This window comes from Melanostigma gelatinosum (genome assembly GCF_949748355.1).
Source record: "Melanostigma gelatinosum genome assembly, chromosome: 20".
Lineage (NCBI taxonomy): Eukaryota > Metazoa > Chordata > Actinopteri > Perciformes > Zoarcidae > Melanostigma > Melanostigma gelatinosum.
The window spans coordinates 2509410-2534697 of NC_136653.1; the positions used below are offsets into that span (position 1 = coordinate 2509410).

General features: G+C 42.5%; 1 protein-coding gene across 2 annotated transcripts in view; it reads left to right on the top strand.

Moving 5' to 3' along the window:
* The window catches only part of arhgef4 (Rho guanine nucleotide exchange factor (GEF) 4), a gene marked incomplete at its 5' end in the record, with an annotated part of 95729 nt that extends 72954 nt beyond the window's left edge, over positions 1-22775 (top strand). For both annotated transcript variants that reach the window (XM_079291698.1, XM_079291697.1), the window contains 6 exons: positions 3873-4105; positions 15545-15674; positions 15805-15936; positions 17465-17708; positions 18616-18693; positions 22144-22775. In XM_079291698.1, coding sequence (XP_079147824.1) covers positions 3873-4105; positions 15545-15674; positions 15805-15936; positions 17465-17708; positions 18616-18693; positions 22144-22301 — 975 coding nt within the window. In that variant the 3' untranslated portion in view covers positions 22302-22775. The remainder of the gene's footprint in view (positions 1-3872; positions 4106-15544; positions 15675-15804; positions 15937-17464; positions 17709-18615; positions 18694-22143) is intronic.
* Positions 22776-25288: the final 2513 nt, after the last annotated feature.

Sequence of the window (25288 nt, forward strand, 5' to 3'; positions counted from 1 at the left end):
TGGGCAACGATTACAATTTTGAATCGCGATTAATCGCATGCTTTTTCTGCGATTGTAAAAAGTCTGAATTCATGTTTTGTTAGTTCTCTCCACAAGACGACAAGCAAATAACTTTTAAAATACTTTAGAATGGAGTCTGGATCGATCGGTGCTAGGCTATGCTTACATTATAGCAGCTCCATCAACACACAACATAACGTCATCTAGGCATAAAATGTCTATTCATTGTTTGTACCATGTGGTCTACACACACACATTTATACACATAGTTTGGTCCGGTCGCCACTAATATGAGGTATCGTACAGCTCTGGGTGAACACAGACGGATACAGTATTTGTTTCAGGGCGTCAGTGATGACAGGGGGAGCATCTCAACGCTGATAGGGTATCGCACCGCAGCGCCCACCCCAAATGCTCTCATTGGTTGAGACGCGTGATGACGCCCATCCCAAGCCAATACTGATCAACATCCCGCCCCTCCTGTGACCCATTGTCTGTATGTGTATTCAGAGCCAGTGAGCAACGGACTTTCAAAATAATATTAATCTTTTTGTTAAATGCGTTAACGCGCGATAAAATAATTGTCGGCATTAATTAATTAATGGGTTAAGGAGATAATAACGCGTTAACTTACCCAGCACTAAAATAAATATATCATATAGCTGCAGAAGCAAATTAAACACAGAACAATGCAGGTCTATTTGGGTCCTCCCCATGTTTGTGGAAAATATATTAAATAAAAAGTAGCCTACTTTGAAATAAATATAACATATAGCTGCAGCCTAATATCTTAAAAAGAGTAAACATAAAAAATAGGCCAGTTTGTATTTAAGTAAGACTAAAGTGCTTTTCAGTGCGCTGTCATCCGCTTCTTCTTTTTTTTTCCTCAGCCACTTACAGCCATCAACAGTCATGCCTGTACATAAAAACACAACTGCATCAGTTCAGGATCTAAAATTTATATTTTTTTCCAAAATAGCCTATTAAATTATAGTGTTCTCATCTGTTTAATGCGATTTTTGTTTCTGGACATCGCTGTATCGCTACATCAGGGCTGTAAGATGTGACTTTGAGCTTCACACAGGACTGCAGCCTGTCATCTGTGAGGCTGGAGCAATATTTCGATTTAATGTAGTTCATGCTTGAGAAAACCTGCTCGCATAAGTACGTGAATCTAAGGATGGACAGGACTCCAAATGCATACTTCTAAATGTTCATGTAAGTGTTGGGAATGGCATTCCATGTTTCAAACACAAGTTTGTCAGGTTTGAGGAGGTTTTCAATATTGCTCCATTTGTGCTCTCTAGCGAGGACGGCCTTCTGATGGGTGACATCTTCGAGATCAGCTGTCAGGCTTTTGTACTTGGACACCCATAAGTCTTTATCAGCTATGTCCGCCAGTTCAATTTCTAGATCAGGTTGACTTACTCCCGGGAATGCGAACATGTTCAGCTGGGACGGGTCGATGTCCAGGGGTGTGACGGGGAAGGATAATGTGCTTTTTTCCTCTCTGAACTTGCTGAATCTTTTCCCAAATGCAGTTCGTATTCCGATAATTGCATGCTGTAAATATTCATTGATGCGATTATTTTTTTCTCAGAACTCTCTCAGGGAGGGAAAGTGAGAGAGCGTGCCTCTCTGTGCCTCTCTGACAAACACTGTCATCTTGCGCTCAAACGCCAAAACATCCTCCAGCATCTGCAGAGCCGTGCCTCCCTTTCCTTGGACACTTTTGTTCAGCATGTTTAAGTGACTTGTCACATCTACCATGAACTGCAACTTTTCCAGCCAATCTGGATCTCCCAGCTCAGGATAGGTGAGGACTTTGCTTTCCAGGAAGACAAGCAGTAAACCATTTCAGCACCTCTCCCCTGGACAGCCACCGGACTTTGTTATGCAGCAGGAGATCTGAATACGCGCTGTCCACTTCTTCCAACAACGAACAGAACTGTCGTGGTTTAACCCCTTCGCCATTATTTTGGTCACTATCTGACAACAAGGTGCATCACCTCCATACATTCCGGGGGAAATGTTTGAGCGCACAGTGCTTCCTGGTGTAAGACGCAGTGAAACGACAGCAGCTTTCGATCCAGTGACTTCTGAATTAAAGTTACAAATCCCTTCTGTGCTCCTCTCATACTGGGTGCCCCATCAGTAGCCACTGACACCAAGTGGGTCGTGTTTATTTCTTTAGCTTTTAAACAATCCACAACAGCCTCACAAATATCCTCCCCTGTGTTTGGCCTTTTAGCTCTATTAATTCAATGATTTCTTCCTGCGGCCCATCAGAGTTCATATATCTGCATAACAGTGCTGTCTGCTCAATGTCGTTTGCATCTCTTGATGCAGGAGCTGAATTGATATCCTCAATTTGCTGACTGGTGAGGTTTGTTGCCATTTTAATGGACCTGTCCTTAACGGTCTTTGCAGGTCTTTGAACAATTTCACCTTTTTGAAGTCCGAGAACAGATGCTCAGATACTTTAATGAACGATTATTTTATGTATTCTCCATCTGTGAACGGCTTTCCACGCCTCACTATCTCATGAGCTGCCACAAAACTAGCAGCAGTAGTTGAGTTTGGAGATCTGATCCACTTTGTGAAAGTATATTTACTTTGCTCAATTTGCTGCAGCGGTTGAGAAATCGCTCTTTTTCGCTCATCTCCAGCTTGATACTTTTCAGAAAATGCTGTGTGCTTATTCTGGAAGTGTCTTTCAACATTATATTTTTTAGTTGTTTGCTAATTTCTCGCCACACATCAAGCATTCAGGTAAGTCAGCATCGTTGGCAGTGAAAGCAAATGAATACGCCCACGCAGAATTTTTCTCTATTTTCCTCCGTGACTTTTCATTTTTTGGATTTATCCATTGATAGTTTACCGAGGGCGGGGGTCTGCAAACATGATTAGCCACCTGCAGGGAAAGGCGCCCGACAGCGACGTAATAGGATGTGACGCAAATTTTAGTTGAAAAAATATTCAGACATTTTTTTATTTTCAGTGACACAGTATCACCTCAAACCTCAAAAAGAGGTGTTCCCTTTGAAAGATTGTCCATTGTGCAAAAAAAATAACCTTTATTTATTTCCATGTTATTTTTTGTCAAAGCCTCAGGGAGTCGCAACAGAGGGGCTGAAGATCCGCCGCGGGTTGACGACCCCTGGTACAGGCGAATGCTAGGGCCCCATCCATACATGAAATCAGGGAAGAAAAAAATCTGAATTTATAACTTTTATAAACTACCTTTTAATATTAATAGATGAATACTTTATATATTATTTTGAAATATTTCAAAAAAGCCCACAATAACATAACTACGCAGCCCATTAAATGATAGGCTCTCTGGAGTCCAGGAAAGAAAAAGAAAAGGAGGAAAAAGAGAATGTGATGATTGAATAGTTTTATCTATTACATAGTAGTTACCATTGAAGCAGAGTGCTACTAGCATACTTCGGAAGAAAGTCTGATCTCCATAGCTTGATCTCAAAGACATGAAGCTAAGCAGTTTCTGTGTAAGTGTATGAACACTATGATTGGTGGTGTAATTGGCTGCAATGCAAGCATCACCAGCTAAAATCTTGCCCAGGTCACCAAATTGGTTAGGGCCGGCTCTGAACTGAGTCCCTAACTCAGTCAGAACATTTTGATTAAAGGTTTCTGCGTAATTCCACTTCACATTGCTACATTATCACACCTTGTTCGCTTTGTTTTCCAAAACCATCAAACTAATATTTCAATAGTTTATGAACAATGTTCTTACAGTAATGGGAGTGCATACCTTTTTACTCTGTCAACCCAATTATTTTAACATGGGTTGACAATGTAATTAATAATAATATATAACCCTTTATCTTTCTGTTCTTTATGTGTAGCAAACAGATTTCCAGATCTATTCAGAGTATTGCAACAACCACCCCAACGCTTGCATCCAGCTCTCTAAGTTAGTGAAGGTCAACAAGTACGTGTTCTTCTTCGAAGCGTGCCGACTCCTCCAGAAGATGATCGACATTTCCTTGGATGGCTTCCTACTCACTCCAGTTCAGAAGATCTGCAAGTACCCGCTGCAGCTGGCTGAGCTGCTCAAATACACCAACCCACAGCACAGGTAACTGCAAACTCGTATTAATGTGTTCCTGCAGGGAAGGTTTTCAGGAGATCCATTAGTGCACTTGTGAATCACTGTTATTCTTTCCTCGAGATCAGCGGTTCCCAAACTTTTTAGGCCACGCACCCCCTTCTACATCCAGACCGGGTTCACGCACCCCCAATCCCCCCCCCCCCACACACACCTTTAAAAAAAAAAAGCAACAGAGCCGCATAAAAATCGGACTAATGAGAGAACAGTTTGCTCGTGGCGTTTGTTTACAAGATAAAAAACACAAAAAACTCTTCCTGCACCGTGCCTTCGAAAAGGTAACGGACGTTCACCAGACGATTGGCCAGATTGGCCACATCTGTAGGCTCGTCTACTTGCAGAGAGTAAAACTCACTCTTCTTCACGCGACCGATTAATGTAGCCAGGATGTCTTCGGACAAAGCATCGATGCGCGCGACACAGTGTTGTTGGACGCGGGATCACGTCCAACTTGTTCGCTTCTCTCTCTCCAATCATACATTCCACCATCTCTTTAACATTTTTTTCCCTCTCCACCACCACCTCGCCTTCTCCCTATTACGCAGTCAGAATACTACCACAACACGCCGCCTGTCTCCGGCAGAAATGCGCTCATACACACACGCACCTCCCCAGCAACGAGGCACATCACCCGGTCACAATACCTCCAGAATGTCCCCGGGTGAAATCCGGGACTTGGTTTTATGGTTCCGAGTGGCCGGCGCTCACCCGTTGGCGCCGGGACGCGAGGTCTCCAGCCGCCCCCGCCGCGAGGCACCCGATCGTCAGGTCTGTCAATAACTCGTGGGTGGCGGGGCAGAGGCGAGGCAGATCACAGAAACATAAAGACTAGAGTACAGCAAAGATATGTTGATGAGAAACGTATTTGTAATATGTCAAACACAAACGTAATCAGGGAGAAAATACGTTTGTGGTCAAACGTAATTGAGAATGCATTTTAGTTTTGGGGGAACGTAATTTTTAGGAGCCAGGACTGCACCATTAGACCACCATTACATTTTTCCTCTCGCGCACCCCCTAGAGGCAGCTCGCGCACCCCCAGGGGTGCGCGCACCCCACTTTGGGAATCCCTGCTCTAGATAATTGCCAGCTCTCATTGATCAAAATGGACAGATGCATATCATGAGATGCATATACAGAGGAATGCATATCATTGATTAATAACCATCTTTTTTGACATTGGAAACAATAGTTTAACCCCAAAATCTTAAATCAAGTTCCGTTAACGAGCTATATTTGACTTTTTAACAAAGTATCTCGTGGCATCCCAGTACATGTTTGTGTTGCTTAAGATTCTGTTTCCACAAATTACGGCACCCTCATTAAAGCATGGAGCTGCTGGTATCTTATGTTTTCTTCCTGTCAACAAATTACATGAAAACACCAAAAGCCTCTTCATACTTTTAGACTTCCCTACTCTGCCTGTGACTTTCTTCCTCCTGAGGACGTTAAAAATATATAGTTTAATTTGTTTTAAAGGATCAGTAATTTACTAAGACAGCTGCACACTGTAGTCTTCAGACTCTTACTTTTGGTATCGAGAGACCCCCACCGGGGTCTTTTTTAGAAAAGTGTAGCATTCAGCGTGTCGTAGAAAGCATTTTTCATAAACAAATATGATTAATGCTCCTGACATATTAAATATCGAATTAACGGGAAAAGTCCGAGCAACATCATCATACCAGCCATTGTAAACACTGCAAACACAATTATTCATGAACTAATATCATATCTGGAAGATATCTAGAAGATTTGCCACAATTTTGGCCAAAAATCTACGAACTATGCTTTCTGTATGGATCTCTCATCACGAAGCAGGGATCGCACATGGCGGATGAGCACATGTAGCAGGCTCGTGATTCGACCCGGCGACGAACAGCGTCGTCGAAATTACACTCTTTCAAACCATTCAAAAGTTATGGGTATATATGCCAACATCAGCCACAGGTCACGGGAAAACAAGTTGGGTAAAAAAAACTTACGTTTTGATGGTTTTTGTGATGAGAAATGGATTTAATCCAGCGAATTTTGGCGTAGCTTCTTCCTGTAAGGTCCTGCCGCATGTCCGTGACTGATATCAATGCACCGGCAGAATGAATGACGTGGACCAATGCATGTAGAGAGGGGGGTTCGCCCAGCATTTTGCGATTTTTAGTCAGTAAACAGACACGGAGATTCTCAAACACCTCCGCATGGATCCCGTTGGACTATCCCGCATCTAAAAAGGTGTCACATGAGTAAATCTGTGTTAGAAAACTTCACTCGAGACTGGTGTGAAAAATCATTAATCAATGGACATTTATTCTTTGCAAAGAAGGAGACAGGGTTGATTCACATACAGAATGTACATCAAGACCGCTCGAAGATCTGTCTCCGAGTCTCTGGTATTTATACTCAGTAAACAACATGCAGTGGGCTGCACAGGGTAACACACACACACACACACACACACACACACACACACACACACAGGCGTCTACGTATCTGGACACTAACTATTCGTTCTACAAAGGTCACTTTCTCGTAAGTCATGATCGCAAATGAGCCCTGCGTAAGTATTGACGCTTTCTACACGTTTGTTATCATTCTTATTCAGGACAAACAGCTGACGTGTTCTTTCGGCAATCAACTGCTTCTTAACAGACTAAACATCTGCTGAAGACCGAGTGTCAGTGAAGGTTCGCACAAGGACACAGGCCTGAAATACTACAGAGGAGATGAGCTTCTGTTAAATGTATAACATTCTTTAATTATTAAACGCATACTAATTAGTCATTTAGATTTTTCCCAACATTCCCACCTGTTTATACTATTCGTATAGATTCTAATAAAAATCAATGAATAAATCAATCAGTCAATAAATGAATAAATGAAGAAATGAAGAAATGAAAAAAATGAATAAATGTAGAAATGAATAAATGTCCAATCTAACAACTTAATAAGTGAAAGCATAAAAACAAAAAGAAACATCAAAATCAATAAGAATTGAATATAATCAAAAACACACGTATTTTAATGTTATACGGATTAACATATTTAATAAAAAGAATGTTTTAACAAACATTCTGTGTCCTGTCTTTATTAGCTACATGTAATACTGCAATCATCATTTCGTCTCTTCTCTCAATTTTCGACATATGAATCATTATTACTTCACAGTTCAGTGTAATCGTCACTTCCCAGCACCTCACCATTCTGCTGGAAATCTGTAAGTACACTGGAGTTTGTTTAGTCATATCAACATCAATTCATCACTGCAGCAATCTCCTCAAACATGGTATGAAAGTACATTCAAGATGAACCAAACACTTTGTAGACCCCTCCTCTCTCCGCCAGCAGCACATCTTGACCCCTCTACGTATTGTTGCCCACCAAAATAGTACTGTTTCAAACCCCGCAGCAATTTGATTTCCCCTCGGGACCCCAATGTCATCTATGTACACAGACTGACTGCAACTGCCAGATGGGCTGACCTTTGTGGTCGTGGTCTGTCTCTAGGAGGTTACGCAGGGAGGCGTCATCCATAGCAATGCATCGAATGACCTCACCAACTGTGCCAACGCACGAGTTCCGCTCCACTGCTTCGCTTACCCCCACTGAACCACCAGGTGCCAGCCCTGGGCATCGTTCATATTCATCAGCTGTCTGTGTGATGTTCTACATAGTTTTCTGCATCGGGTGAGAAACAGGGTGTCATTTTGTTTAACAGGTGGCAACATGTAGTGTAGAGTGATGCAATCGTCGCTACTAGACAGTTTGAGGAGGAGAAAACAATCTGTAAGGCACATTTGAAACCTGTATGGTCAATTTCTGGTGTCATGCGGAACAGAATTGTTCCCAGCGTGTAATGTTCATTTGGTTGTATTTTGTATTTATTGATTGTCAATTTTATCTTCTCAATTTCCCGCTATAATATTGGACTAATTATTATTAAAGCAAAGCAAAAGCAAAACATAATTCCCCTTATCCCACATAGCCCTGGCTGTCTAAAGTTATCAATTTCCGCGATGATAGTTGTACCACTGAGCCCTTTTGTTTCTTACAGACACCACTAACCCCTCTGAGCGTGTTAGTGTCTTCACTGGTCAGACAAATGGCCACAGAGGCTTCAAATCCCTGTTCTTCCAGACTCACCCAGAGGGAACAGGTGCCCCAAGATTAAGAGTTATCAGTGCCACTATTTTGTTGCGGACAATTGGTTCACCTTTTTACAATGCGTATTTATATTCTATTGTATTTATTCTGCTGTATTTTCTTAGTTTTGATTTAATTGTACCATTTGTTCTTTCAATTAACCCTGCTGACTGTGGGTAATAAGAGCAATGATATTCATGTTTATTCCAAATACCACAGGCAAATGTTTTATGACTTTGTTTACAAAATGTATATCATTGTCACAAGAATTTATTACTGGTATTTCAAAATGTTTTTTGTCTTTAGTCAAAGCTTTTGCTTCCGTAATAGCATCTCGATCAATTTAGAGTATCTGTCAATTATTGTCAAACAATATTTCTTCTCTGCATATTAGTTTAGTTCAATGAAATCCATGCAAATATGTTGAACTGGATTATATTTTGCACATACAGTGCATGCTAGACCCAAAACAAATTTTTTTTAGTCGTTTTTGAAACCATATGCTGCAAAGACCCTCTTTATCATAGATACCTTCCCACCTGTTGAGACATGGTCCAACCCATGGCTCAAAAGAGCCGTATATCTATATAAGGTCTTAAGTAATATTAGTTTGCCCTCAGGTCATTCCCAGAAATTTTGTTTATTTTGCAGTTTTGTTTTATCCAATAGGTTTTTTTATTCTTGCTGTGCAGCATTTGTTTGCATGTCTTTTAAGATCTCGTGATCTAAATGTTGCACTTCAAAAGAAAATTTGGTATCAATTCTCTCTGTATAATAGGTTTGTTAGTTGATGTCACCATCTCTCTATTTTTACACTGCTGAGCAAACACATGTAAGCATGAGTATGCATAGTCACTATCTGTATCGATAGTGATGACCTTGTCTTTTCTCAGTTCGCCTCTGTGAGAGTAATTAGTTCTGCAGCTTTGTGCTGAAAAAAATGTTTGAGACTCAAATTGTAACACTTTATTATTTGTCACGACTGCATATCCCGTTGCATTTTTACCATCTAATTTCTTCTTACACGAGTCATCAACAAACATAGTCAGATCTGCATCTTCAAATGGAATGTAAACCCCCTCTGCAGTCGACTGTTTGTGTCAATGACTTGTCATAATTTGGCAATCCCAACACTGATGGACTTGTTAACATCTTATTTAATACCATTCAAGCTTCGGCTGCTTCAAGAGTCCAGCACAATTTGTCGTGTGCTGCCCTAGGTTTATCATGAATCAATTTTGATAAAGGTTTAGCTAATTCAGCATAATTAGGAACCCAACATTTACAAAAATGAGTCATTCCTAAGAATGACATCATTTGTCTTTTTGTTTGCTTTGAGAATGGCTTCTTTTCTTTTGTATCGGCCATTCTTAGACAAATCATAACCCAAATATTTTACTTTTTCTTTCCAAAGCTTGAGTTTGTTCTTGCTTACTTTATGACCATGTTCATCCATATAAAGTAAGATTCTTCCCCTGGTGGGTCGAATTTAGCTATTTTAGTTTAGACCTAGTTTACTTATTAAACACATACTAATTAGTCATTTAGATTTTTCCCAACAATCGGCCATTCACAGGCCTTACCAGGGTCACACACACACACACACATTATGAGGCATATATTTTTATGATTGACAGATATGACACCTCATAACTGCTGAAAATTATTCCAAATGGTGTCAAACTGCTTTATTAGGATTATTGAACACTCTTAGTGATAAGAAAAGTCAATATATAGTTAATATTGAATTATATAGTATATACAATTCCTTGCTGGTTCCCGAAAATCTAAATTTTGCTTGAATCAGACCATTTATGCTGGCCTGCTTCACTCAATCTGTGAAAATATGTTGTGGGGACATGTAAAACGTGTTGTTCTATGTCTGTGGCGTATTTTTAGGCCTAGGCAGGCATTATTAAAAAAAAAAAAGTTCAATACAAGCGCTTCTTTCAGGCGAACCTGAAACCTTTTCAATTTGAGCTGTGCCATAAGTGTATCAGTTATTAACCAGTAACATATACACAATATTTACACAATTCAACACATCTCACAAGTGTTACCTGTATTAAACCATCAAAATTGTTAAAGTAGACCTTGTAGTTAGAGCTGTGGACTCTCTTGAGTATGGGTATGCAATTATCGAGCAGAGGCCTAAAAATAGGGCTAGGGTCCAAAGTTAAACAGGAGGAAATGGTGCATTTGTTGGGGACTATTTTCTGTGGTATTTGTTATAAATACTTGTTGTCACATAGATGTTATGCGAAGCTGTACTGGGGGGACTTAGGACCCAGGGGAATGGGGGCGAAGCAGGGGAACCTGGGAAGGGGTCTGGACTGTGGGGTAATGTACCGGAGCAGGTTGGAATAAAGAGTTGAGTTTAGAGTAGTCTGTTCTCACTTTTATTTCTAAACACGACATGGTGTCAGAAGTGCTGTTAAACTAACTCAGAAATGAAAGACGGTTCGAAGGGAAGGGCAACGATCGGTGAACAGGTTCAATGAGTGACACCGACATGGAGCAGAGCGGGGAAGGAGCTAACGTTAGCACTAGCAGAATGGCTAGCACATGAGGCGCTACGTTTAGCATACAGCCGCCAGAGCCCTTTGACTTTTCCAAGCCGCATGAGTGGGCAAAATGGATCCGTAGATTCGAAATGTTCCGCCAAGCAAGCAACCTAACAGCAAGCTGAAGAGAACCAGGTGAATACTTTGATATATTGTATGGGAGAAGAAGCTGACGATGTCATAAGAGGCTTGAAGCTCAGTGATGCAGACCAGCGCCATTATGCTAACATAAGGGATGGTTTTCAGTCGTTCTTTGTGGTGAAAAAGAATATCGTTTACGAACGTACACGTTTTAATATGCGCAAACAAGAAGCACACGAGACTGTTGATGCATTTGTCACTGTCCTGTATGCATTAGCCGAGCACTGCAACCGAGCACTGCAATTATGGGATGTTGCATGACGAGCTTATCAGAGACCGGATTGTGGTAGGGCTGGGGGACACGCGGCTCTCAGAACGCATGCAAATGAGTAAAGATCTAGACCTGTAAAAAGCCATTAACATGGCAAGACAATCAGAAGAAATAAAAAAGCAGCAAAACACACTGAGGGGTGATGCCAGTGGTGTAAAACAGATTGACTGAGTGTTTAAAGGCAGACAGCTAAAGGAAAAGCCTAAATTCTTCAAATTCTAAAGTAATGTCACAAAGTCACACAGCTCTCAGAGTGAAAGTCCAAAGAGCTCCCAGTGTTACAGATGTGGTGGTGTGCCCCACCCTAAACACGAGTGCCCTGCTAAGGATGCAGAGTGCCATTCCTGTGGAAAGAAAGGTCACTACCAGCATGTGTGCCTTGCTGGTAAAGCCATGCTTGGTATTGAGGAAGAGGAGGAGAGTTTCTTTCTTGGCTCTGTGACATCTGATGATGATCCATGGACAGTTGATAAAGACGTTATGGACACAATTTTCACTTTCAAACTTGACACCGGAGCGGATGTCACTGTTGTGTCACAGTCTGTTTTTAACAGCATTTTTCCAATGCACAGCAGCCTGTCCTCCAGAAGGCAGAGAAGCCTTTGCTTGGTCCAGGACGGATTCCTCTAGATGTGTTGGGGTTCATCAGACTGCTGCTGAGGGTAGGAGCCAAGCAAACCATCGCAAAGGTCTATGTGGTCAAAAACCTGAGCATGCCGTTGCTCGGGTTGCCAGCCATTATGGCCCTCATGCGTGTCGATAGCATAGACATGGCGACCCTCAAGTCAAGCTACCCCAAGCTGTGCAGTTGCCTAGGTGAGATATAACAACCATATGCCATCAAGCTTAAACGGGGGGCCGTGCCATTTTCTTTGAAAACCCCCAGGAGAATTCCACTGCCGTTGGTGAGGAAAGTCAAAGAGGAGCTCCAGCGCATGGAAAGTCTTGGCGTCATCAGCCGTGTGGAAGGGCCTACTGATTGGTGCGCTGGCATAGTGGTCATGCCCAAGAAAGATAGTGAAAAGGTGCGTTTGTGTGTAGACCTGACCGGTTTGAATGAGTATGTGTGTCGGGAAAAGTACATTCTGCCGTCAGTGGAACAGAGCCTTGGTACGCTTTCCGGAGCGAAAATATTCAGCAAACTGGATGCCAACATGGGGTTTTGGCAGGTTCCACTTGCTGAGGAATCAGCCAAGTACACAACATTTATTACACCCTGTGGGCGGTTTCACTTTAACCGTCTTCCATTTGGCATTGCCTCAGCACCTGAGCATTTCCAGTGTATGATGGCTGAGGTCACAGAGGGGCTAGAAGGCTTGGTCTGCCACATCGATGATATATTGGTGTGGGGGTGGGATCAAGAAGAGCATGACGCTCGGCTCCATGCTGTGCTACAAAGACTGGAAAAGGCAGGCATCACCCTGAATGTGGACAAGTGCGAACTCTCGAAGAGCAAGTTGGTCTTCTTGGGTCACATTATCACAGCCACAGGCATCCGCCCTGATCCAAGGAAAACAGAGGCCATCATGGAGATGAAGGCGCCCACAAATGTCAGTGAGTTGAGGAGTTTTCTTGGGATGGTCAATCAGCTGGGAAAGTTCATTCCTCACTTGGCCGATGAAGACAAAGCACTTCGCGACCTTCTTTCGAAGTAAAATTGCTGGGTCTGGGATGTGGACCAGGCCACGGCGTTTGAAACGTTGAAAAAAGCACTTTCTTCTGCTCCTGTGCTGGGCATGTATGACCCGAACAGAGACACTAAAGTATCAGCGGATGCATCATCGTATGGCTTGGAGGTGTTCTTCTCCAGAGGTGGGAGGAGGAATGGAAGCCTATTCCATATGCATCGCGGTCGCTTACTCCAACAGAACAGCGATACGCACGGGTGGAAAAGGAGGCTCTGGGTCTCACATGGGCCTGTGAACGGTTCCGTGATTTCCTGATAGGCAAACGTTTCTGCCTGGAGACTGACCATAAACCTCTCATCAACCTGCTGGGATCACAAGCACTGGATCTTCTTCCGCCGAGAATCCAGCGCTTCAGGAAGAGGCTGATGCGCTTCACATACTCCATCGAGCATGTGCCTGGAAAGTCACTTTGGACAGCAGACACACTGTCATGCTCACGTGTGAAATCATGTATGTCCACGGAAGAACAGGAGCTAATGGAGAGCACCAACATTTACGTGGACTGTGTCATGCAAAGTCTACCTGTCAGTTCCACATACATGGAAGATCTGAGAGAGCAGATAAAAGCTGACAGTGTCTGCTCACGTGTCATGTCGCTGTGCACAGAAGGATGGCCCGTACACGCAAGACAGGAACCTGTGCTAAAAAGCTACTGGCAAGAGCGAGCTACATTCACAGTGAAAGATGACTTACTGCTGAAGGACACACGGCTTGTAATACCTTCAGTGATGCGGAATGATGTGCTAGCCAAAATACACGAAGGACACCAAGGAGTGGTGAAGTGCAAGGAGCGTGCTCGCCAGTCTGTGTGGTGGCCTGGACTCAGCCAGCAAGTGAATGAAATGGTGCTCAACTGCAGGACATGCATAAAGGAGCGACAAAATCACAAGGAGCCACTCATGTCATCAGAACGCTCTGAAAGACCATGGCAAAAGTTGGGGGCGGACCCGTTTGTTCTGGGAGGCAAATCTTATCTCCTTGTCGTTGATTATTTCTCAAGGTATGTAGAGATTTCACCATTGTCTCACACCAGGGCCACCGACGCCATTGACCCTTTGAAATCAATCTTTGCCCGCCATGGCATTCCAGAGGTCCTGATGTCAGATAACGGACCACAGTTTTCTGGGCAGGCCGTCACTTCCTTTGCAGCTTCGTATGGGTTTAGGCATGTTACCAGCAGCCCAAGGTTTCCGCAGAGTAATGTGGAGGCTGAACGAGCAGTTCAGACCGTAAAGAATCTACTGAAAAAGGCAGGAGACCCCTACCTGGCTCTGCTGGCCTATAGAGACACACCACTTCAGAGTGGTTATAGCCCAGCTCAGCTACTCATGGGGAGACGTCTTCACACCACAGTGCCAACTCTTCCTTCTCAGCTGGGCCCTGCACTGCCTGACAGCATCACGTTTGCTTCGAAGGAGAAGGGGATATCAGATGCTGAGAACTACAATAGGCACCACCGTGTCAAAACTCTTAGTGTTTTGTCACCAGGAGAACAGGTTTGGGTAACTGATGCAAAGTTATCTGGAACTGTGCTTCGGCACCACTCCACTCCAAGGTCCTACTTAGTGGATCTACCCCAGGGGGTGGTGAGACGCAACAGACAGCACCTGATACCTCTACACACATCTGCACGAGACAGAGGTTCTACATGACAGCAACAAACTCTAGAGACTAGTCCTGAGCAGACTCCTGTGTCACCTGCTGTGATACCCCAAGTCACACCTGCAGAGACTCCTACACTCAGATCTATGTCTGGGAGAGCCATTGTTAAACCTAGTAGGCTTAACCTGTGAACTTGTAAATAAAAGAAGAAACGTTATGTGGTTGTTACGGGTTACTGGATAGAAAAGAAATCCAGCCTATGTTCATTTTCTAAAAGTGTAGTTTGAGCATATGTGAAATATAAAGAATTGTAAATGCCTAAGTATGTTTGGTTGAATAATCACGGCTATGTTAACAACGTTCTTTCAGGATTTAGATAGGAACAGACCTTCCAACAAAAGAGGCAGAATAATCCTCTAAGGTCTGAGGAGACAAAGGCAGTCTACCCTTTGCTCTCTAGAAAGAGGAGATGTGGTATTTGTTATGAATACTTGTTGTCACATAGATGTTATGCGAAGCTGTACATGGGGGGACTTAGGACCCAGGGGAATGGGGGCGAAGCAGGGCAACCTGGGAAGGGGTCTGGACTGTGGGGTAATGTACCGGAGCAGGTTGGAATAAAGAGTTGAGTTAAGAGCAGTCTGTTCTCACGTTTATTTCTAAACACGACATTTTCCATGGTGGATTGATCCACATTTGGTGCTCTAGTGAGTTTTAGTGGTAGCAGGACAGTGTGTGGGATTGACCAAAATAAATTACAGTGTGTGTGTGTGTGTTCATGGTGATGAAGGAACAACATTGCGACTCATCAATGTGTTTTTAATGGAGCTCTATGGCACAGAGGAAAGAAGAGATATTAGGCTGTGATACACACACATAATACATATTAGTAGGATACATTCGTGGTTGGTTTGGTCTTTTCATGGATTGTCGATGCGAAAATAGTGAATATCACCACACTTATCCTTGAGCTTCACACACCGACTGCATGTCACTCTCTGTACATTAGGGACTACAAAGATGTGGAGGCAGCCTTAAATGCCATGAAGAACGTGGCCAGGCTGATCAATGAGAGGAAACGGCGTCTTGAGAACATTGACAAGATCGCCCAGTGGCAGAGCTCCATAGAGGACTGGGAGGTCTGGCAAGAAGCACATTTGTTCTGAAATATTCGCTCACTTCATTCTAATACACCGGCAACAGGGATGGGTAGCAAGTAATAGCTTTTTTTGTGTGTGTGTGTGTGTGTGTGTGTTTCGACCCATGCAGGGAGAAGACGTCCTCAGCAGGAGCTCTGATCTCATCTTTTCTGGAGAGTTGAGCAAGCTGTCCCAGCCTCAGGCTAAGAGTCAACAGAGAATGCTTTTCCTCTTTGATCATCAGATGGTCTACTGCAAAAAGGTGCCTCAGCATTTTGCACTACTTTATGCTGATGACAGTATGAGTAAAGAATCATCCTAAAGGGGAGGGAAAAGTGAACTTGTCGTATCTCTGACTGTGGATGATAATCATACTTAAATTACACACTGACCTTCTCAGCTTTTGGTTGGGGCACTCCAAGGAGTCACAAGATTTATATGATAGGGAGAAAAAACATTTGAAATTCTTAATACTTTTCAGTCTGTTGGCCACCTTCCATTTGTTTTATTTGTGCACCATTTTCCATTAGCACAGCTGTGTTGGTGTCATAAATGGGCATAGCTTCCTTGAAGTTAAATTCACTAAAATGTTGGATAGAAATAGGTTGAAATAAAAATAACCATAATGATATTAACTCTACGCATTGTAGTACACTTACAATCCCTGTTGAATTCACAATATATGAATCTGTAGGCCACAGATTAAAAGCCTAAATCATTTTTGGATTACTAGATTTGCTTTTATTGAATACTTAGATCCTACATTATAAGTCTTCCACAGAATGTTTCCAAATGGTTGATATATTTTTGTATATTAGAAATACACAAAGTATCTCTTAAATATTAAGTCACTAGGCCACTATTGTCTACATTCACAAAACGTGTAGTCCTTTATCACATTTGTTTCATAGTAGCAGATTTCAAATGCAGGAGAGGAAATTATCCAAAAATTAAAGTTGACTAAGTGCTCGTATCTGTGATGACATCAGTATTTGCCTATAAATGACATTCATTCACATGACAACATTAAAAAAGAACCAAATAATAATTGTTTACAAGGCCCGAAGTGGTGTGCTAAAATATCTTCATTTAAGTAGCAGTACTCAAATGGCATGTGCAGTTCTATAGGAACTGGAGAATATTTCTTCATTGAAAGAAGAGCAAAGAACCCATTGAAGGCTTCATCCATTCAGCTGTATTTTTGAAAGGGCCTATTATTTTCCAAACAGTTTCCTACAGCTTCTCAGATGGTTCTGTGTAACAATCCATCTGCGTTTGCTTAAAATGAACCCACTAAGTTGCAAAAGTTAGCCTGCACCCCTCCCTCTCCGATTTCTGCCACTTTCTGTGGACTGTATATGTATTCGGTAGTAATTAGTAATAGTTAGAACTATCGATTAGTTCTAACTATTAGTTAGTGTATAATTAATTATTAAGGAAATATACACTAAAGTGAAGTGAAATTTTAAAGACCTAGAATTGGATTTGACTCAAGACTGTGTAAGCTGGGAACTTCTAGCCCCTAAGGGTCTTGTGGCCCAAGGATAGTTGACCATGACCGTTACTCCAAACAATACATGTATTACTCAATTATTTCATCAAAATGAAAATATGTTGCCCAAATATTCTTCAGTACACCGTGGTTTATTTACCAAAGATTTTATGCTATATTGACTTAAAATGATCCCTCTCTTTGTCCAGACATGCGGCATGAGACACCATTTATCAATCAGTCAGCCATGTTGGCTCTTGTTGGTTCCGTGGTAAATGTGGCATCTTTATCATTGCAGGACCTCCTGCGGCGGGATATGCTGTACTACAAGGGTCGGATGGACATGGACTACATGGAGGTGATAGACCTGGAGGATGGCAAGGAGAAGGACTTCAACATCAGCGTGAAAAACGCCTTAAAGCTGCGGGTGCTGGCTGGTGAAGAAATCCACCTCCTGTGTGCCAAGAAGCCAGAGCAGAAACAGCGCTGGCTGAGAGCCTTCGCTGACGAGAGGATCCAGGTCCAGCATGACCGTGAGACAGGTCAGATATTTGCACAGTAAACACAAATAATAAATAATACACAAACCTGTGATATACAGGTTAACCTTTCAGCCATGCTTCCTTTTCTGCCATGGACATGTGATCTATGTACTTTACCTTACCCTCCTCACTTTGTGGTGCCACAGGAAGGGTTGGGCTGCCAGCAGTAAATGGATTTCATATGATGCTAACCAAAAGAAAAGACAAGCAAAATGTCAGCCAGGCTTGTGTCTTGAGTTGTGCGGCTGCTTCACTGTGACACTATGAATTATGAGGAATGAATGTGTTGGACTTATGTTGAGTCCAGCACATTTCCATCCATGACGTCCTTGTTGGCTTGTATTGAGAATGTGGACAGTCTGTTTGGTTCACCTTTGGTGAACAAACAAAATAAAAGAATAACTTATTGAGAAAGCTTCATAGTGATACTAAGTTAAATCTACAAAGGGTGTTGTATGCTCTATACTTTACTTTATTTCCTTTATTTCCTCCGGGACCGAGTTCGTGCAAGGCGTACATTATAAAACGCAGATTGGCAGAGATCTTTTCCAGACGTGGTTTGTGTGCGAGTAATTGCAGAATTGCGGCAGTGTATGGTTGATTGCGTGCAGCGTAATGTCTCAGGGAGACATCAATTATTGTTTCAATGTATGTTTTAAATCTCCTTTACTTTTTACTACTGAATTTTATTTCTTACACTGTTTCTTTAATTGTTTTTAAATCTCCTTTTCTTTTGCCTTATGTTTTGATGCTTTTAATGGTTTTATGTGAAGCACTTTGAATTACCTTGTTGTTGAAATGTGCTATACAAATAAACTTGCCTTGCCTTGCCTATAGATACAGTTGATACTGGGCTAAATAAATAAACCTGACTTTATAGTGATACTCTTTATTTTTCTCTTTTCAGGATTTTCTCTTACAGAGGTCCAGAAAAAACAGGCTATGCTTAATGCCTGTAAAAGCCATCCAGCTGGGAAACCCAAAGGTATGCACCAAGCGTTCAAGGAATATAAAACCCCTTAGGTCACCTTAAGTCTCTGTGTAATATCAGTCTTAAGATGTTCTTCCTCTCACTCATGGCGTGGACATGGGTCACCTCACTATGAATAATATATCAGCACTGATCTATAACGCCACACTTTTTACCTGTATTCTTCAAGCATTTCAAAATCACTTCTAGGAATCACAGTAAAGGTTTGAGTAGGACTAAAAATAATCTTCCTTCTACAGAACAGGACAGCAGAGTTATTTATCAACAGTCCTACAAACACTCTCTCAACAAGACAACAAATGATAACAAATGTCAGCGCTCCAATCGCTTCTATTTTGCTATTCTCAAAAAAAGAATCATCACCTTTCTTGATAGGCTTTCAATAATGCAACTAGACAGGTGTTGGGTTTTATTGAAATGAAGACAAAGTAAAGGCAATTGGCAATAATTAGTGAATTAAAACACTATTTGTGTTAAAAAGAGAAACTCAGAGCAGTTATGTGTGGATTTCATATCATTCTGTTGGTATGACATTCCATCAACCCTAACATGAATGATGATGTAATTTCTCTCAGTGGCTACACTGAACATTGTGTGGATACATCATCTTCTGTTTATTTGATTGGCAGTCAGATGTTTCTAGCAGTTTCTGAAAAGAAGATAGACAGGACGGATACAGGACCAAACTTTCTGCTTCTATGTTAATGATCAGTTGATGCTTTTGCTTTTTATGCAAACTCAACTTACAATATCCAAAGCAACTTACAATAAGTGTATTCAACATAAGTGGAAGGCTCAGGGTAGTACTTCTTTAAGAGGTGAGTTTTCAGCCTGCGCCGAAAGATGGGCTGTCCTGACGTCAGTGGGGAGTTCATTCCACCACTTTGGGGCCAAGGCAGAAAGAAGCCGTGACCGGGTCGATAGGCCGCAGGGACCTTTGAGCGACGGGGCAACCAATAGAGTGGTCTCGTGTGACGTCACAGTTTAGCTGTCGGCCATGTTGGAGTACACACAAAGCCACTGGCATGCACGGCTGAGTCGCATAACCTATCGATCATGGTGAACTTTTGTGCTGTCTTTGGTTGTGGCAGCAGAGCTGATAGAGACAAGAAATCATTCTTTCGTTTGCCAGCGGTCATTACACATCACGGAAATGACACGAAGGAGCTATCCAAGCGACGTCGCGAGAAATGGCTGTCACGCATCTCTCGAGATATAAAGGAATGGAATTTGGCGCACACTAGAGTATGTGCGGATCACTTTATAAGTGGTCAGTGATTTTATTTACAAATTCGTTTGTGAACAGTATTTAATAAAGGAAATATAAATTAAACTTGGACATGAGAAGGTTACTGAAGCGTCATCGGCCCGTGACAGCAGTCGGTACCAGAGACGTGTCGAGCGTGTACAACAGGCGAAACACAGAGATGCAGCCTCAGCATTGCTTGATATGAGTTTAACGTCAGATCATATATATATATATATATATATATATATGTGTGTGTGTGTGGGGGGGATGAAGTTAGGGGTTAGTTGAAAGTGAATTCCTACACACACGCACACAATGACATGCATGTACAATGTAAACAAACACACGTGTCTGTTTGCACTGAGTAAACATTGAATATTGCTAAATATCTGACCAGATCTGTATATATTTACCCTCCCAATGACGAGATGAGAATTCTCGACGACCGTTGCTTTGACGTCTCGGACCCATCCACTGACAAACTGATTATAAGCGTCGAGCCCTTTGTAGCACTCCAACTCGTCTTTTGTGTAAGGACTGGGGGTGTTCACGAGATACGTGTAGATGTTGGCGTAGTTTGCCGATGGAAGATAAGTAGGATCGGCACTGAAACGATCTGCACTCATCGTATAGGAATCCAAGTTACCAATAACCTTCAATTTGGCCAGGTAGCGAACCTTTGATGCACTATCCAGTGATTCAAAGTATGGTATTTTCGCCGCACTTCCTTGTTTACTCGCCGCCATGTAGGATCTGTATGTACTCCAACATGGCGGACAGACCTCGTAACTAAGGAGATCGTGACGTAGTTGAGACCACTCTATTGTGTATCGTGTAACCGATGCAATGTTTGCTGAGAACTACAGTTGGTCATCCAGGGTCACACCCAGATTCCTCCCAGTCCGAGTTGGCGTCTCCACGGTATCATCAATGGTGATGGACAGATCTCGGTGCGGGCAACCCTTCCCCGGAAGGAACAGTAGCTTGGTTTTGTCCAGGTTGAGCTTCAGGTGGTGTGTCGCCATCCACTTCGAGATGTCAGCCAAGCACGCAGCAATGCGTGCCTCCACTTGAGTGTCACAGAGGGGAAATGACAAGACCAGCTGGGTATCATCGGCATAACAATGGTAAGAGAAGTCATGCGAGCGAATAACAGAAACCAGAGTTGTTGTGTAGAGAGTTTGCTCTCGCGGCGTGAAGCGACTGTCACCGCAAGGAGGGCTGTCTCTGTCGAGTGACCCACCTTGAACCCGGACTGGTGGGGGTCCAAGAGGCTGTTCTGGTGGAGATAGGAAGACAGTTGGTTAAAGACAGCAGTTCAAGTGTTTTGGACAGAAAGGGAGAAGAGAAACCGGTCTGAAGTTCTTGACATCAGAGGGGTCAAGTGATGCTTTCTTCAGAAGGGGGGTGACTCTGGCAGTCTTGAAAGACGCTTCCAACCACCAGCAGTGGTTAAGGACAGCTACCTCCTGATTGCTCATTGTCTGCTAGGAGTGCAAGCCACTCCCCTGGCACTTAACAGGGCAATTGACCTAGTGAAACTAAATCACACCTACCTTACACAAAGAGAAACTGCAAAAGCATTAACACTGAAGCAGCCTAGGTACAGCTAATAGCAACTTGTAAAAGCAAGAACAATATACTTAGTCTATTCTAGCTGAGTCAAGTATTTCAGTATCCCTCCAGAAGCCAAATACACTCAGCTAAATAGAGAAGTAAAAAAATACATGAGAATGTATACAATTAGTAGCCAATAGCCCTAGCTCTAAAGGTTTCTAAATCTAGTGAGAAAGTCTCCAACACTGACCGCTGTCCCTTTAGGTCTCCCTCCAAAGCCACTCCCCCACAATTATCATGAATGTAAACAACCAACATGACCATTGTTTAACAGGCAGGTATGTAGACAGTCCGGTAGGTGACAGGTAGGTAAGTAGACAGACTATTTTGGTGTTTAACTTATGGAATTAGTACTGTGTAAATGTATGCCAGTAAGTACAAGTAATTTCTCCCCTGCACAATATCAACTGACAGCAATACGTTCATTGTTGGAATACCTACTTTTATTTTAGAATTGACTATATGCTTCACTCTGAGACACAGATTATATCTGGACTATTTCAGAATGTATGCTTCCTAATGCTTTTCTTCAAGAGAATGCTACATGTAATGCTATTGTCTCTTTATCTCCTCCTCAGCAGTGACCAGACCCTACTACGACTTCCTTCTGCGACAGAAACACCCCTCTCTTCCCACTGCTTTGCTCCAGCAGCAAGTCTTCATGCTGGCTGAGCCCAAGCGCAAAACCTCCACCTTCTGGCACAACATTGGCAGATTGACACCATTCAAGAAGTAAAGAAAATTGATCACAAAGGAAAAGCAAAGCTGTGGACAGAAGGAACAGAGGAAGAGGAAGAGATGAGCTCTGCTCGTGCCTGATAGATCCTTTTTAATAATCTCTTTTCTTTCCTACTCATAACATTGCCCTAATTGACATATTGATTTAGTATTGTACAGATGAGGATGATTATTATGAGGAGAAGATCATTTTGTGAAAACACTTTATAGGTTAGTTAACAATCAGACTTAAGAATGGTCTCCTGGAGACACTGAGTCAAACAGGGAGAGTGGACTCTTGCTTAACTTCCTACTACTACTACTACTACTACAACACCCTCAATCAAGCGCAGATTGGTATTAATACTACTACTGTACTGCCGTGAGTGACTCCTGATTGTGCTGCCTCTGTGAAGACGTTGGCTGTCTACAAAATTGTGTCATTTATTTCCACTTTGAATTGTTTTATGATTTCAGATGCCAAGTGATCACAGTGCCATCCGATATTGTGTTATTTCTTTGTTTTGTTTCCGTTCATGAAAAAAGGGAAAATTGAGGGGGAGTAATTTCCTGTTATTTTCTCTGTGCAAATATATAATCATGATCGTTTTGTGAAGTCCATCCGTCAGGATTTGGTTCTGTATGTCTCTGTTGCATTTATGATATTGTGCAAGTGCTTGATACATCAAATGCAAGAAGAAGATTCAACTTATCTCAGATTGGGAGCTTTCTATTTAAACAAACAGCAGCAAGCCACACTGGCAACACATTCCTCGAGTCTGATCCTCGACGACTCCTACCATGTCAATGAAAGTACCGTACCTTTCGGACTATAGAGTGCACCGGTATATAGACCGCACCAGCTGATGGAAAAAGGAGAAGTTGTACACAGATAAGCCGCACCGGTCTATAAGCCGCAGGTGTCCCCGTTGAACAGCAAGATGCTTTTAACAGTACTAAAGTTGTCTTCTTCTCTGAACATCATAACATGTCGCGAGCTTCTAAGCTAATTTTAACATTACGGCCAATGGGGAAATGCTAACCGTGATTAGCATTAGCGAATATAATATATATTCTTACATCTTTTCATGCAGACATACTTACAGACTAAGGTCTCTCAAGGCTACCAAACGGAAGAAGTGAAACGAAGCAGCGTGTCTTCTCATTAGAATCTAAAAGCAACGTAGCCGTAAATGCTACTCAGAGCTACGAGCTACGTGGACACGCTGCTTCGTTTTACTTCTTCCGTATGGTAGCCTTGAGAGACCTTAGTCTGTAATGTAAGTGTGTCTGTATTATGGATTTTACGGATTCTGTACCCTCGTGGGGTGGGGGTCTGTTTAGCTTTTGTTTTAATCAAATCAAAGAGGCTACAGATCTGAGTAGAACACCACTAAGCACCTGCCAAAAGGTTGTCCAAACACCACCTGAACAAACAACGAATGGCTGAGATAAAGCAGACTATGAAAACACAGATATTACTCGCATGCTGTGGGGTGGGGGGGTACAGTTAGGACAATGTTTAGAAAAGCGTAGCATTCAGCGTGTTGTTGAAAGCATTTGTCACGGAGAAAAATACCGGAAATAGTCCAGACATATTAAAATAAAAGTCTGAAAAAAAAGGCCGCGCAACATCATCATACCAGCCATTGTAAACAAAATTATACATGAACTAAGATCATATCTGGAAGATATCTAGAAGATTCGACGAACAATCGACGAACTATGATCGCTGTATGGCGCTCTCTCCGCTGTCTCACCACGGAGCATATGGCAGATGAATAGCAAAGTGACACTGACGAAAGATTGACTGAAAGCACAAACGAAGCAATTCTGAGGCTGTTCAATTCTGACACTGAAGAAGAGGACTTTAATGGTTTTAGTGCACAGGAGGACGAAGGCGACAGCGATCAATAGCGATCCTTTCCGGCTCGGATCAGAGGGATTACCAGTACCGTAAGCCACTTCCCGGCTTGGACCTGTGCGGAGCGCGTGGAGACGCCTCCTAGGTGACGTATTACCGGTTTTTTTTCCAGTTCTACAAAAATTGTTCTACAAAACTTGTTCCCGAGTTTTTTTGTGTGCGTGTTTTTGAGTGAGAGAAATAAATAATCTTGGTTTGCAATATAACTCTGCTGTCCTGAGTCTGCATTTGGGTCCTTGAACACACCACATCATGAACCGGTAGGTAGATGTCCGACTCGCTAAAACAGACTAAGGTCTCTCATCTTGCAAACCAAGATGATTTATTTCTCTCACTCAAAAACATGCACACAAAAACACGCAGGATCGCTATTGATCGCTATCGCCTTCGTCCTCCTGTGCACTAAAACCATTGAAGTCCTCTTCTTCAGTGTCGGAATTAAACAGCCTCAGAATTGCTTCGTTCGTGCTTGCAGTCCATGTTTCGTCTGCACCCTGTGTCACTTTGCTCCCGAGGCAAATCCGTCCCTGAGCTTGCCTGTCCTCATTACGCTGTCCTCCTCATCTCACAGTAGTCCAGCCTTTCGGAACCCGTTGGTGATGGTGGATTCTTTCACACTGCTCCGCGCTGTTAGGATCCACTGGCAGACTTGATAAAAAGCTGATCTTCTCTGCTCATAGCTCTGAATAGCATTTACGGCTAACTGGCTTGGCCAGTTGCTGCTAGCACAACAGCTATTCAGAGCTATGAGCAACAACAGTTATTGCCTCATTGCTTTTCATTTGGTAGCCTTGAGAGACCTTAGTCTGTAATGCAAGTATGTCTGCATGAAAAGATGTACAAAGATATATTATATATTCGCTAATGCTAATCGCGGTTAGCATTTCCCCATTGCCGGTAATGTTAAAATTAGCTTAGACGCTAGCGAGTCGGACATGTACTGTTAAAAGCATCTTGCCGTTCAACCTTTTCTGTTAACAGTCCTAGTGAGAGGTAGGTCAAAGGTACTTCATCCATATTGTAGCGACCCTGTCAGTAACAGCTGGTAGCAGAGGTGTTGCTGGTAGCAACTGTTCTGTGTC